Genomic DNA, 16390 nt, shown 5'->3' with positions numbered 1-16390 from the left:
CTTTAAACACCAAAGTTACCTAATTGATTACTTTTTAGTACCAAAGTCATATAAACTGGTAGTTACTCACCACTGATACTGCTTGAAATCATACTGTCGCTATTTTTTACTTCATCAAATTTCATAAATATTGTTTGTAATCTGAAAAATACAAATGAAATAAGCATTTCACACTTTTCCCTTCTAAATCCAAATTATAATTTTAGATTATAATTTAATGTAATGTTCACAATTTAAAATCTCACTGTTTCTGTTCAAACACCAAATTTTAGTAAAAGCCATTTTTACAAACACAAGAATCAAATGTAGTACAGTTTAACAAATTATAGTGAAGACAACTTAGTCTGTTTCTAAAGTAGGATTAAAAACAAAAAGTACATCTGTCAAGCGAAAATAATTTGGTAAAAAAATAGCTACTTAATATCAAATGGCAAGTAGCACATAACTGGAATATTTTACATACTCTTCCAGTAAATATATACTGAAAAATAAGTACAGTATAAACATTTCCAATAATTGTTGTTGATCAGCTTTGCACATCAGTGTGAAAGTATTTTAGTCCATTCATTTTATGAACAGTTTCACATCAGGAATATTAGTGGGCTTTCCTGAACAGATTGCTCACTTCAGGTCCTTCCACAACATTACTGTAAGATTTAGGTCAGTTCCAGAACATTAACTTTCTTTTGCTATAATAATTCTTTGGTTGTTGCACTTGTTGTGTTTTGGATTATTGTTTTGCTGCATAACTCATTTTTTCTTAAGTTTCACTTCACAGAAAGATAATTTGACATTTTTTGTAGAATTTTCCAATACAATTTGGAATTCACAATTTATTAACAATAGCAAGCCATCCTGGTCGAGAGATAGATAAGCAGGCCCAAATCATCATATTGCCACCTTATGTTTCACAGATAGGATAAGGTTCTTTTGGCAGAATACTATACAGGTAATCCCAGAGTTATGAATGTTCCCTTAATGAATGTTCAAAGTTATGCGATAAGCATTCCCTAGTGTTTACGAACAAGTCCCGAAATGTTGCAGCACCACGATACTTGTTCACCCTTATGTACAATCGCAGAAGCACTGCAACATTCACTCTGGCTATTCCCTCCTTGGCTGTCCCTGGCAGGTCTTCATAGTCTTTGGGGCTGTGGATACTCACCTTACGAAGATCGAGAGGCTTTGCTTTCTTGGTCTCTTTTGGTGTTTCAGGCCTTCGGTGTATCCATAGAGAAGGGGGCCTGACTGCAAGATCATGCGAGATCAGTAGTGTGAGATCTCAGATCTCACGTGATCTCATGGTACTTTAGACCTCTGTCCTCTGCAACAGGGCACCTATACGAGATTTGCAGCAAACTATCGAAGCCTTCCCTCCATTTGCAAAGCCTTTTGCATCTCTGCAAAAAGCTTCTGCAGCTGAGAATGGAGCCCTGGGTTGACACGCGTGTTGCCTCTGGCATCTGTTTTGCCAGAAGAGGCCTTCAGGAAAAGCCTCAGCCACTGAGAACGGAGACCTGGGTTGATGCACATGTTGCACCTGACCTCCGTTCTTGGCAACAGAGCCCTTCAGGAAAGGCCTCTGCAGCTGAGAACAGAGCCCTGGGCTAATGTGCAAAAATGAAAGTGGGGGCTCCGTTTTTGGCAGCAGAGGCCTCAAGGAGACCTCTGGGGGGCTCCATTCTTTGTGGCAAAGGGCTCCTCCAGCTCCCTCTGGGGGCTCCATTCTTTGTGGCAAAGGGCTCCTCCAGCTCTATGGGGCTCTTTGAAGCAGAGCATAAACATTTTTTGGCCAGAGGCCAAAAGTTTCTGGAGGACTATGGTCTCATGCTCGGGCACCTATCTGCTTTTGCATAGAATGGGTGCCTAATGTCCCGCAAGATCAGGGCATTCAGAAGCTTCCAGTGTCTGCACAAAAAGTGTTTGCACACAACAGGAGGCTTGCCCCAAACCTCCCTTCAGCATGCAAACACTCATCAGTGTGAGGGTGGTAAAGGGTCTTGTGATGGGGTGACTGTGTAAGGTCAGGAAGGTGAACTGCTGGGGGGGAGCCTCTTCCCTCCCCCAGTAGTTCAGCTTCTAATGTGCCTGACCTGACATAGTCTCCCCAACATAACCCATTACAGCCTCCACTGATCACTCACTCCTGACCCACTAATTCATACCCTCCAACAACCCTGACCTGACATAGTCTCCCTATCACAAGACCCCTCACTTGACATTCCCATATCTGAAGCTCTTATATAAGTAGACATCCACTATAAGTAGACATAAGTAGACATCCATTAAACAGTTGAAGATGTTACCTAGCCTGGTAATAAAATGTTCAGAAACCAACCGTCAGGCTCGGAGAATGAATCTTCACTCTCATCCTATACCTTAGCTACAAATATTTGCCACTACTGCAGAATGAGGTAACTCAGTGGGTCGGGGGAGACCTTGGGTGGTCTAAAGCAGGTGGCCTATTCCATCACTAGGCCTCTCTATGGCCTTCCCCACCCTGAGATACCGCATGTGCACTTAACAAGCCACACATTCTATTAGCGAATGCATGAGTGAAAGCAGGGAGTGATCGCGTTCAAGGTACGAGATTCACTCCTATGAGTCCTTGAGTTACAAATGGAATAGGCAGGCTCCATTTCATTCGTAACTCGAGGACTACCTGTATTTGTCTTTTGCCAAAATGTTTTCATTTAAGCAAAATAATTCTATTTGACATCTATCTGATTCATTTTATTTTGCTCTCATCCATCCACAGAACATTGTTCCAAAAGCCTTTTAACTTATCCACATTTTATTTGGCAACTACAGATGGGCAGAAATGTTTTTTTTTCAAAGGCAGTAACTTTTTTATTGTACCTGTACCATGTACACTATTATTGTCTGGTGTTCTCATAAACACTGACATTTAAAAAACTTTGGCACAATATATTGTCAAATCATTATTTTTGGTACCACCAATATCCACCAATCTAATAAGTATAAAGTAGGGGAAAGGCTAGTTTATTTTCTACACTCAGCTCTGCAGGGAGCATCATATTCTCACTTTTGCCTTTCATATAAAGTCAAGTTCAAAATTGAAAAGGTCAATAAATGGAGAATCTGACCATCAATAAATATTGTGCATAAAAAACCTAAATGAAATCTCAGGTTTAAGAGTAAGCTTAGATTTGATACCAGCAAAATGGAAAAATATATTTCACTCTTAAGTTTCATTAGGAGATTAATTTTGTTGTGCATATGTATTTGTTTTTAACTCTGAATATGCTCTAGAACTAGCTGGCATAGTAAAGCCTTCTTTAAATTTATGTGATACGGCACAAGTTAAATGCACATATAATTATAATCTTTTACAAGTAATCCTTGAATTATGACAGTTCACTTAGCGATGGTTTAAAGTTACAACGTTCCTGCCATAAGTCTTTACACACACTCCTTTTTACACACAGACGGAATTGTCTGTGAGAAAGTGAAATCTCACAGGCCTCCTTTGGTCCCAGTTTGGGCAGCACAGCAGGCATTCGCTCTGTGCTTCTAGGTAACTGATTCAAATGAGTCATTTTGGGGACTGCACCCCAAAAGCTAGTTTTGGTGGGAGGAGGAAGCGGGATGTGAGTGGCTGGCAGCTAGGCAGGGTGGTAACTGTAGAACCAAGCCCCTTGTAGCAGCACTGCTGCCAGGGAAGGCCAAGCCTCTTCTCCATCTGGGTGGCAATGCATCTGGCGAGGTCTGGCAGCAGAAATGGAGAGCTTGATGGTCTGATTTGTTCTGCTGCATGCGCCACGGAGATCTAGCAGATTAAGAAAATAGCTGCAGACCCTGAGGAATGCCCTGAAAGACTTTCATGGGAACACGAGCAGCCGTGGGAATGCCTACCCTCTGCCACCAGGGAGACTGGCCCATGCTGCAGCACTCACAGCACCAGAATTGAGCAAATGCAGGTGGCGCAGAGTTCCTAGCCACGATGCCCAATGGCTGCACTGACCTGGCTTGCGGCGAGGGGCTCAGCCAACCCTGGCAACAGCGCTGCCATGAGAGGCTTGGTTCTCCAACTGCTACCCTGGCCGGCCGCCCAACCACCCACATCCTGCCTCCCCCTCCAGTCAATACTAGCTTTCAGCTGCAATTCCTAAAGTGACTCAATTGAATCAGTTACCCAGCAGCACACAGAGAAACCAAAGCAGGCCTCCAGGGATGTGACAGATCTCTTGTTTTCACAGACGAATCCATCTGTGTGCAAAAAATAGCGAGTGTAAGAATGTGAGATCTAAAAAAAAAAGCTTCGCCAGCATCTGAGAAAAAGTCACCTGTTTTTCTGCTGCTCTGGAGCTTCAGAAATCTTCAAAAAGTAAATGACCAATTGGTAATAGGACGTTGTTATGGAGAAGGCCAAAGCAGCCATGGGGACCCCAGGGGGTGGTAAGTGAGCATGAAATATCTCAATTGGTGGGGGGAAGCCTTGAGTGGCTAGAGGTAGGTGGTCCTGAACTAGATCCCCCATGGTCTTCACTAACCTGAAGAACCCGTACTTTTGATTAATGAATACATTGGGAAAGAAGAGATAGGGCTCGTTCACTTAACGTGATTCATTTAATGTTACCATAATGGGCAGGTTCCATTACAACTGTACTTCAAGGATTACCTGTAAACTTTCAAATATATATCCAATAGGGCACATGTAAACTACAGATTGGAAAGTTTCTCAGGCCTCCCCATGCAATTTTGTATATTAAATAACTGGGACACAAGATTATAGCACTAGCCGATAGGTTAATACTTATTAACCTTGAAAGTATTCTGTTTATAGTGTTAATATGGTACAATAATGTGAAATGACAATGTTTATATTTTATCAGCAAAAATACTAAGGATACACTTTAAAATATCAACAATTTCTGAATAAACTTTAAAGAAAATCCACTTAATAATCCTCTACCCAATGTACCAGATTAATCTCAATGACTATACTGCTAGAATAATGTAAGATATAATACAAAGTGTTGAAGACACCAGATTTACCAATATATATATTTAAGACAGTAACAGAATATTAACGGAATAACAGAGTTGGAAGGGACTCTGAAGGTCTTCAAGTCCAACTCCCTGCTCAAGCAGGAACACTTGTATCTTCTCCAGTATCTTGATTCTGTGGATCAAGCAGCTACGATGGCTGCTTTTCACAAAGCAGCCCGTTCCTGGGTTGTGTAAAAGCCGCAGGACTTTTACAATCAGCTGTCCTGCGGTTTGAATCTCCTCCCTGGGAGAAAGGGAAGAGAAGAGCTGCTCAGGTAGAGGTAAGAGCTCCCCTGGATCCCCATAACTTCAGGGATCGGAGGGTAGAGCTCCCTCGGAGCCTGAGCCATCTCCGCACTCCAGGACGTCTTTGTCCCGAAGCTTTGGGATGAAGCAAGGCGCCACTCCCACATCTGCTTTTTTTGGAGGCTTGTGAGTATTTAAATGCAGACGGAGCAGACCAAGAGAAACTGCGTTTAAGATTGATTGTGACTTTAACTCCAGCAAGTATCTTCTCCTCTTTTTATTGTTTACTTTCCCTTTTGAAGAAAGGGAAAGTGAAAGGCAAAATGGTGACCGTCTTTCTTGTTTGACTTAGCAACAAAGTTAAAAGTTGGATATAGATCAATGTTTTAAATATAGAGGCAAGAACTTGATGTTTTTTTTCTCTTTTTTTTCCTTTCTTTCTTTTTTTTCTTTTTGCTACTATTTAAAGAACTGTGATTTTATAGGCAAGAATTTTGCTTTTTTGTATTTAAGAAAATGACTTCAAAACGTTTGCTCCCTGCTCCTAAAGCTTCCATCTTCTCTCCAATGTTTCAGCCTGTTTCTCAGAAACCAAAATCACCCCCACCCTTCCCTCCTCCTGCAATTTCTCTTAAAGACTTACAAGAAGCTTTAAAAAAGAATGCTTTGGATATTAAAGAGGAAGTAAAAGATCTTATAATTGCAGAGAGGGCTATTACAGAAGAACTATTGGAGAAAAAAAACAAGCAAGTCAGGGAGGACATCCTATTTGCATTTCAAGGTCTTGCTCTGCATATTGAAAGAATTGATGACAAAATGGAGATTACCGAAAATACAACAAGATTGGAATCTAGAATGGAGGAGGTGGAGAATAAGATAGAAATTACACAGGATGAACAAATTATTTCACAATACAGAGAGATGGAGTTTGCATTGCGTATCAGGGGATTGAGAGAAAACTTTCAGGAGGACTTAAAGATGCTTATTGTGAAATATTGCTATTAATCTTGGATGGAGACATGAAATAATTGGGAATGAGATAGAAAATTTTTTTTAGAGTCAACTCACAGGTTGCTAGACAGAGAAACCTACCAAGAGATGTGGTTATTTATTTTTCTAGAAGATTTATTTGTAATGAAATTATACAGGCTTTTTATAAACAGAAGTTTCAAATTGCAGATCAAGATGTGATAATTTAAAAAGAAATACCTCCCAAAATTCTAAGAGGCAGAAAAGACTTTACTTTTCTGTCTGATGAGTTAAAACATCGTCAAATTTAGTTCAGATGGGAGATTCCAAGAGGAATAGTAGTGAATTATGATGGGACACGTCATAGATTAACTACAGTCTCAAAGGCAAGAGATTTTTATCATTCTATTTTAAAGGCAAGATCGTCTTCACCCTCACAAACAAGGATAATTGAAGAGCCTGTTATGGCAGGAGCCTCTTCAATGATGGTCATGGAACAAGCTGTACAGAATCTTGAGATAAAAGATCAAAGGATGACACGAGCTGCCCACAAACGTAAAGAAAAAGAGCAGCAGCAGAAGAGTGGTGATAAGGTAGAAGGAATGGTTACTACAGAGCCTGTGGGAGGGGAAAAACCTAAAAGATCGTCGACAGTTGATCTACAGGCCATGCTCCAGAGGCTCCAGGCCGGTGGAGATGGCCAAGTTCTTGACCTGGAATGTTAATGGCTTAAATTCATCACAGAAATGGAGAAAGGTTTTTCATTATTTGAAACAACATAATAATGATTTGATATGTTTGCAAGAGACTCATATAACTTCAAAGGACTCAAAATTTTTGATAAACTCTTGTTTGGGATCACATTTTATGGCTCCAGCTCCAGGGAAAAAAGGGGGTGTTGTAATTTATGTGAAGAAAATTTTTTCACCTAAACTAATTGAGGCTGACCCTGAAGGAAGATATGTCTTTGTGGAATTACCAATACAAGGCAAGAAAGTTTTTATTGTTGGACTATATGCTCCTAATCAACAACAGAAGCAATTTTATAAGTTTTTGCATGGGAAGATATCTCAGTTGGATTACAAATCTGTAATTTTGATGGGTGATTGGAATGGAGTTTTAGACTCAACTATAGATAAAAAGAGTTCTTCTAAAACTTTTACTCAAACTAAATTACCCAAAACTTTCTTTCATTTGAAAGAAGAGTTGGAGCTTATTGACATTTGGCAAGAAAGGAACATAAGTGATAGAGACTTCACTTTTTATTCGGATAGACATCAGTCATTTTCAAGGATTGACTTTTTTTTGATTACTAGTGATTTCTTTTCTAGGGTGAGGAAGGTAAAAATCTTCCCCAGGACCTTGTCAGATCATAGTCCGGTGTGGATGGAGCTACATTTGGAAGATGGGAATAGAAGACCCTGGAGACTGAACGAAAATCTGTTTACTCGGGAAGAGTTTGTACAAAAATGTAAAGAGCATTTAAAGGAGTTTTTTGCTTTAAACATGAACAAGGGTACATCGATGCCCATGGTTTGGGACGCCAGTAAGGCGTATATGAGGGGAATCTTGATTCATTTAAATAAAGTTTCTAGGGATAAAAGGTTACAAAGACGTAGAGAAATAGAAGAAGAGATTAAATTAAAAGAAGAAGTGCTTGTTCTTAATCCAACTGATAATAACTTAAAGGTTTCAATAAAGATGCTTAGGGAACAATTTAATATGTTGATGGCAGATCAGGTGGCTACCAATCTGTCTTATATGAGACATAATACTTTTTGTAATGCAAATAAGCCTGGGAGGTGGTTGGCTTATCAGTTACGAAAGAAACAGAAAGCTAGGATTATAGAGAAAGTAAAATATAAAGGTACTGAGGTTTTTCAGCAAAATTTGATTAAAAAGAGTTTTTTTAGATTTTTATACAAAATTATATTCAAGTGACAATATAAAGGGACTGGATATAGATAAATATTTACAATCAGCACATTTTCCTAAACTTTCTGAGGAACAACAAAATGGGATGAATTGTTTAATTACTGTGGAGGAAATTGGTTTAGCTATTAAGCAGTTAAAGGTGGGAAAGTCTTCAGGAACAGATGGATTGACGTCGAGGTACTACAAGATTTTATCTGAAGAAATGATGGAGCCATTAAAGGAGCTCTTTAATAGTATTTTGTTGGGAGCACAAGTTCCTCCTTCTTGGAAAAGAGCTTTTATATCACTGATTCCGAAGGAGGATCAAGATTTCACAGAGCCCAAGAATTATAGGCCAATATCATTGTTAAATGTTGATTACAAGATTTTCACTAAAATTTTGGTAAATAGATTAATGCAGGTTATGAAGGATTTGATTCATAGTGATCAATCAGGATTTATAACAGGGTGATATATGAAATATAATGTAAGACAAATCATAAATTTAATTGAGTATTTGGATAAGAATAATCAGATTCCTGTGGCTTTTATATTTTTGGATGCTGAAAAAGCCTTTGATCAACTAGATTGGCAATTTTTATTTTCATTGGTAGAGAAAATGAATTTTGGGGATAAGTTTCTATATGCACTTAAAGCTATATATCAGCAACAATCTGCACAGATTGTTGTAAATGGGGGATTGACTGAGACTTTCAATATTGAAAAAGGGACAAGACAAGGATGCCCATTATCTCCATTGTTATTTGTTTTAACGTTGGAAATTTTGTTGATCCAGATTCGAGAATCAACGGTAGTCAAGGGTATAAAGATAAGGAAGAATGAGTATAAATTGTGGGCTTTTGCGGATGATTTGGTTTTAATTTTGGAACAACCGAATCAAACGATTGATTGCTTATTAGAACTTATAATACAGTATGGGAATGTTTCTGGTTTTAAAGTTAACAATTACAAGACTAAGATATTACCTAAGAATATGTCAGTTAAGGATAGGGAAAGTCTGGTTAAAGCTACAGGTGTTCAAATGGTAAAAAAGGTTAAATACTTGGGAATATATTTAACTGCTTCAAATGGAAAATTGTATAAGAACAATTATGAACCATTATGGGCAAAAGTACAAAAGGATTTAAAGGATTGGAAAAAATTGCAATTGTCATTGTTGGGGAGAATTTCAGCTGTAAAAATGAATGTTCTACCAAAGTTTCTTCTCTTGTTCCAGATGATACCTATTTTAAAAAAAGAGGGAAACTTGGAGGAATGGCAGAAGGGTATTAACAATTTTATTTGGGCTGGGAAAAAAACCAAGGGTTAAGTTTAAGATTTTGCAAGATGCCCGAGAAAGAGGAGGATTTAAGGCACCTAATTTGAAATTATATTATGATGCAGCTGCTTTAACTTGGGTAATTGATTGGCTTAATTTAACAAATAAGGATATTCTTTTTCTGGAAGGCTGGGATTTAATGTACGGTTGGCATGCATACTTAATTTTTAATAAGAAAGTCGACCGGATTTTTAAATCACATATTCTGAGGAATGCTTACTCTGTGTTTGGAAAAAGTATTATTATAGGTTAAATTATAAAATACCTATCTGGGGGATTCCCAGACATGCAATTGAGGGAACCTCCAAGGGGATGAACTTTGATAGAATTTTGTATAAAGAATTATTAATTTGGTCAGATTTGGATTGGCATTTAAAATCGCTAGATGTATTAAGGCAAGAAAATATTCTACAGTCATGGTTTCAATATTTACAAATAGTGGACAGGTGGACTGTAGATAAGAAAGAGGGAATAACGTTAGAAGATAAACAATTGGTTATTCAGATTAAAAATCAGAGCCAGGCTCATATAAAAAGAATTTATAATGCTTTATTAGAGTTAAACTCGGAAACAGAATTGGTCAAAGACTGTATGATTAAATGGGCTCAGAATATACAGGAACCGATTTCATTGGATTTATGGGAGACAATTTGGATTAGAAATGTCAAATTTACACAAGCTCAAAATTTGAGGGAAAATTTTTATAAAATGTTTTACAGATGGCACCTAGATCCTAAAAAGTTATCTTGTATGTATTCTAATATACAGCTCAAATGTTGGAGATGTGGCAATAAGGATGCGACATATTTTCACATTTGGTGGAATTGCAAAAAGGTAAAGGCTTTTTGGATTATGATTTGGTGGAACATTCAAAAGATTTTTAGAAGGAAGATAAAGTGTACTCCTCAATTATTTTTATGGGGTATTTTTGTGGATCTAAATGACAAAGAAACTACTTTAATGTTGAATTTATTAACCGCGGCAAGGTTACTAGTAGGTTCATATTGGAAGAAAGATTCCTTGCCTACTTTAGAAGAGTGGATATTTAAAGTTTCTAGTTTTGCAGAAATGGCAAAAATTTCTGCTTATTTGAAGGATCATACACAAGAAAGATATATTATTGTATGGAGAAGATGGATAGATTATATTCAGAAAAAGTATGGAACTATAAAGTTTTATTTACTTTACGAGTGAATTTTATAGTAAATGTTATAGAGATTTGTTTATGATGTTATTGGAGTTAAAGGTTAAGTATGATTTTTTTTCTCTTTTTTTTCTTTTTCTTTTTTCTTTTTTTTTTTATTGTCAACTTTGTCATTAATAACCCTGTATTCTGCTCTGGGAAGTGAGGGGAAGGGGGTTGGGGGTGGGTGGGTGGGTGGAAGAGTGGGTGGGTAAGGAAAAAAATAAATAATAAATAATATAAAAGCAGGAATACCTGTATCTTCTCCAGCAGGATGGCTGTAGAATCCAGCGGATGGGTTATTACAGCCTTCCTGCTCAGCAGACTAGGTCAGAACTTTGGCCATGCCCCTCCTTTGGGTGTGACTCCAGTTTTGACTTAGTCTTGAGCTCAGCAGCACATAAATTTTCAGGCTCCGTAGTCAGATTAGGTGTCAAAAATAGATTAGACTTCAATTAGAATTTATTTGGCTGATTTCAATTGGCAACATTAAAATCACTAGCAAATTGACAAAATTAGCATAATAGGGAGGCGGCCGGCGCCTGGCCTTTTGGCAGCGAGCTCCGGGCCTCCTGCCGGTCATTCTGATTGCTCCGGGTCCACTCTTTTCACGCATTGATCTGGCTTGAGCTTTGAGCTTCGGCCCGCCGGTTGATTCAAGCATTTCCTACATTGATTGAGCGAGCCTTGAAGCGGTAGCGGCAGCGGCCAGCAGACGCTCAGCTGAGAGGCGGAGAGTTTTTTGGCGGCCAGAGTTGATCGGGGGATCCTTCGCAGCAACGCTTTCCAGCCTTGCAAGGAGACGCGAATCTGCAGATTGCTTGTAGGATTCCCCTTGGCTGGTTCTGATTAGTTGTTTATCTATATTTGTTTTTTTCTCGTTACCATTATTGCCTAATCTCCTGCCTCCGGGGAAGCCTCCTTTAGGGAGCGTGGCCGTCATTTTGACTGCGTGTTTTTCACTGACGGCCGTTATTTTGAGGACGTTCTTTCTCCGGACGCCATTTTGGGTGTGCTACAGGCATCCATCATTTTGGGTGGGTCTACCTGCACGGAGATTCCCAAGTTCTCTTACTGAGTGAAGGGAATATAGACAGCCCTCGCAGGAAGAATATCCAAAATACCCCAGTGGTCTGACCTGTCAGCCCCACATTGGGGGGGGGGAGAGTACAAGCTCAGCCAGTCTGAAATTACTGAGTTGGTATTTGTTTTCTGTCAGCATATTTCTGGGATTGCTACTTTAGCAATACCTTTTCCTGGTGAAAGAGCGACTGGAAAGACCCCTTTTACTCCCAACTACTCTAGTGAAGTGGCATTTGTCGCGGGCCTGACAGGTTTTCTCCTTTGGCGAAGCCCCTGACTGTCCAGCCATTGCGTTGTACAGAGTGAGAATTGTCTTACTTCCATCTCTGTCAACTGGTCTGCGTGCTTGAATTTCCCCCCCACCTCCAAGTATTTCCTACTTGGTATATCTGGTTCGCAATGGCAGGCAGCATCTCGCATTCAGCTCCACAGGGCTCCAAAATGCCCCCCCCCCCACAACAACAACAAAAGCGCAGATCCACTGAATCTGAATCGGGGGGAGGGGGGGGAGAAAAAAGCTAAGACAAAGCATATTTCCCAGAAGGAGCCCTCAAAAACAGCTGAGCGAGAGGCCTCGAGGAGACATTTGGCATTGGAAAAACAATTCTCTAGGGCCCAAAGGCTTAGATCCAATGAGGCTGACATAGTTTCCTCCGCCCCATTGGAGACCCCTATACCTGAACCTACCTTTGTTTCTTCTCAGGAAATTCTAAGGTCTTGGTCTCCTCAGGGGGAAACTGAGCAGGTTGGTTCCCCTCGCTCCTCATCATCTGCATCATCACTAGATCATGTTCCGGCTGTGGTGGGCCCTAGTACCAGGTTTCAGGAGGATATATGGTCTGCTCAATTTCAGGCCTTTATGCAAAATGCATTCACTCAGTTTATGTCCTCCAAAGGTCAACTGACCTTCCAACCTCCATCCCATAAAGGGAAGGCCACTGTTTCCGCCACAGATGTTTCAGAGACCTCCTCACAGCTGGGAGAGGCAGAGTCGGTGGACCTTGACATAGCTGACATGCCCTTGTCGGAAGATGAAGAGGCTATCCCTGAGCAGACCCCAACTTCAGGTCTCTTTGACCCCTCTCTCCTTAAATCTCTCCTAATCAAAGCAATTATCACCGTTAATCTAACTTCTGTACAGGAAGAAAAACCTTCTACCAGTCAGGAGTCCAATCCTCTGTTCGCGAGGAAGGTAGCGGAGGACAAGTACATTCCTTGCCCAGAGGTTTTCCGCACCTCTGTGGAAGATCAATGGTCCTCTCTGGCAGCTCCACCTGTTCTTAACAGCGTAGAAAAGAAGCTGTTTAACATTTCTCCTTCATTTGCCTCACTGTTGGAGGTACCCACTGTTGATAGTCCTCTGATCTCACTGTTTTCTACATCTGCTATTCCAGGGGACATAGCAGAGGCCCTGAAAGCTGAAGACACGAAATTTGAGTTCTCCGTCGGGCATACCTGGCCTCAGCCTGGGTGGCCAAGGTGGCAACTTCTTCCTCCTTCTTCGCCAGGGCCTGCATCATGTGGCTTCGCGAGCTACAGGCCAGCGTCCCTCCAGATCAGATTAGAACACATCAAACTTTGGCCAAAATAGTGGCCGCTTCCCAATACATGGCAGACACTTCCTTACACTCAACTAAATATTCTGCAAGATCTATAGCTGCCATGGTTGCCTCTCGTAGGCTCCTATGGCTGAAGCATTGGAAGACAGACTTGAAGGCTAAATGGCGCCTGTCCACGTCTAAATACAGCGGGACACTCTTATTTGGATCTATCTTGGATCCACACGTTAGCGAGGGTAAGGACAAATGCAAGATCTTAGTCCACCCTTCAAAAAAACTGGACAGGAGAGCCCCACAGGAGTTCCGTAGACAAAGTTTCCGTCCCAGCGGCACCTGGGAGTGGAGACAGCCCTTTCGGCCAGGACAATCCTGGGACTGGTCAAGAGGCTCGTGATCCTTCTACTCCAGACAGGATCATTCCCAGGATCGCCAAAATACTGGAGCCAAAGGCCAATTCCAGTCTAAGCGTCCATTCAGGGGATTTGAAGGCCGTCCTTACAGGTGGTCCAAGTGACGCCAGGCAGGACTCTCCCATTGGGGGTCGGCTGGAAAGGTTCAGCGACGTCTGGGAACTAACCACCTCCGACGCCTGGGTATTAGAGACCATCAAGTACGGTCTTACCCTAGAGTTCTATTCTCCCCCACCAGACCGCTTCAGGTGCCCTCTCTCCCGGAACACTACCAAGGCAAACTTGGTAACCTCAGCCATTCTGCATCTGGTATCAATTCAAGCCATAGAACCAGTCCAAGGGACCAGGAAGAGAAGGGGTTTTACTCCATTCTCTTTGTGGTTCCAAAGGGCTCAGGAGGGTGGAGGGCAATACTGGATCTAAAGGGACTGAATTATTTCTTAACCTACAGAAGGTTCAAGATGCAATCCCTAAGGTCCATACTAGCCAGCATCAGGGAGACTTTCTCTCTTCAATAGATTTCATGGAGGCGTACCTACATATCCCGATTCACCCGCAATATCGCAAGTTTCTTAGGTTTTGCTACGCAACAACATTATCAATACAGGGCCTTACCCTTCGGCCTATCCTCAGCCCCAAGGGTCTTCACAAAAATATTAGCAGTCATAGCGGCCCACCTCAGGCTGATGCCGGTGCGCGTACAATGTTACCTGGACGATATTCTAGTCCAGTCCAGTTCTCTCCAGACAGCACAGTTAGACATTCGGACCACAATACTCACCCTTCAGAATCACGGATTCTCAGTGAACTTCAAAGAGCCACACCACTCCCACAAGGAAACTCCAACACCTGGGGGCAATAATAGACTCATCATTCTGCAAGGTATATCTTTCTCTGGAGCGTCGAACCAGCATCAAGAAACTGGTCCATCAGGTTCAGAAGGACAGGAAGGTATCTCTGGCACAGCTGTCAAAACTCCTAGGAAAAATGATATCTTGCATGGGCATCGTTCCGTGGGCCAGGCTCCACTCCAGGCTCCTACAGTGGTTCCTCCTTCCTTATCAAACACAGAACCTCAGTGCTTCCAACAGGAAGGTCACAGTCCCACATCACACATTACGGTCTCTACTTTGGTGGACATCACCTGTGATGTCCAAGGGAACCATATTCAGAGAGCCGACTCGGGTCACTCTCACAACAGATGCGAGTCTGTTCGGTTGGGGAACTCACCTGGGACCCATCTGGCCCAGGGACAGTGGACCCGCATAGATCTCACCCACAATATCAATTGGCTCGAACTCTGGGCCATACACCTAGCCCTCCTTCAATTCTCTTCTCTAGTAAAAGGGAAGCATGTCCTCGTTCTGACCGACAACATGGCAGCAAAGGCCCACGTCAACACAGGAGGGACCCAGTCCTGAGAACTGATGCGCGAAGCATCGGCTCTGGGTCTTTGGGCGGAGTCAAACTTGGGCTCCATCAGGGCGGAACATATTTCAGGGGAGGCAAATCGTCAAGCAGACTCTCTGAGCAGAGCCAAGATGGACCATGCGGAATGGCAACTGGATCCAGCTCTGTTCAAGGAGATCTCACGGAGGTTTGGGCGGCCGCACCTGGACCTATTTGCCACCCCGACAAACACACAGCTTCCCAGGTTCTTCTCCAGGTTTCCGACAAGGGGAACGGAGGGAACGGATGCCCTTCGATGTCGGTGGCCGGTGCAGCTTTTGTACGCCTTCCCACCACTTCCTCTGATTCCGGCGACCATACGCAAGGTGATCCTGGAAGGAGCAGAGGTAATCTTGATTGCTCCACATTGGCCACAGCGTCCGTGGTTTGCCGACCTTGTGGATCTCTCGATATCACCTCCGTGGAGGATCCCTCCGGACCGAGTGGTCCTTAGCCAGGGCAACCTTCTACATCCCGACCCGCAGTGGCTACAACTAGCCGCTTGGCACTTGAGCGGGAAGGTTTAACCAGGCAGTCTTATTCATCCGGGATGATCTCGATGATACACGCTTCGAGACGCCCTTCAACGAACAGGATCTACGATGCCACCATGCAAGTGGTGTTTTGTACATAGGTTAGAACCATTCTCGGTCACTATTCGAAATATCCTAGATTATTTGTTAGAAGGTCTGAATAATGGTTTGTCATCCAGTAGGCAACTACCCTTTCAACGGTCCTCTCCTGTGACAATTCTAGCCCCTTGTCGCAACATCCGGCAATCAGTGCCTTTCTAAAGGGAGTAGTCAACACCAGACCTCCGGTAGTACATCGCTATCCTTCTTGGGATTTAACCAAGGTGCTGCAGACCTTGACATTGTCTCCGTTTGAACCTCTCAGTTCATGTTCTCTCCACCTCTTGTCTTTAAAGGTAGCGTTTCTAGTGGCTATTACCTCAGCTAGAAGGATCTCGGAATTAACAGCGCTGTCAGTCAGGGAGGATTTATGCACCTTCTTTGAGGACAGGGTGATCCTTAGACTGGACCCCTCATTCATTCCAAAGGTTAACACTATCTTTCACAGATCTCAGGAGCTAATCCTCCCCAATTTCTGTCCCAATCCCACGCACAGGTTGGAACGTCAGTGGCATAAGTTAGACGTACGCAGGGCTCTGCGTTACTATGTGAAGCGCACTTCATCCTTCCGTAAGTCGAAGGCTCTATTTGTA

At 42.1% G+C, this 16390-nt stretch overlaps 1 protein-coding gene across 31 annotated transcripts in view; it reads right to left on the bottom strand.

Moving 5' to 3' along the window:
- Window positions 1–16390, bottom strand: part of CLASP2 (cytoplasmic linker associated protein 2) — a 194387-nt gene that overhangs the window by 141143 nt on the left and 36854 nt on the right. For all 31 annotated transcript variants that reach the window (XM_039336918.1, XM_039336919.1, XM_039336920.1 and 28 more), the window contains exon 7: window positions 71–141. In XM_039336918.1, coding sequence (XP_039192852.1) covers window positions 71–141 — 71 coding nt within the window. The remainder of the gene's footprint in view (window positions 1–70; window positions 142–16390) is intronic.

This window comes from Crotalus tigris, unplaced genomic scaffold (genome assembly GCF_016545835.1).
Source record: "Crotalus tigris isolate CLP2741 ecotype Arizona unplaced genomic scaffold, ASM1654583v1 scf7180000017666.379230911805:20528666, whole genome shotgun sequence".
Lineage (NCBI taxonomy): Eukaryota > Metazoa > Chordata > Lepidosauria > Squamata > Viperidae > Crotalus > Crotalus tigris.
Note: the sequence above shows the minus strand (reverse complement) of the source record. Positions and strands in the feature narration are given on the sequence as shown.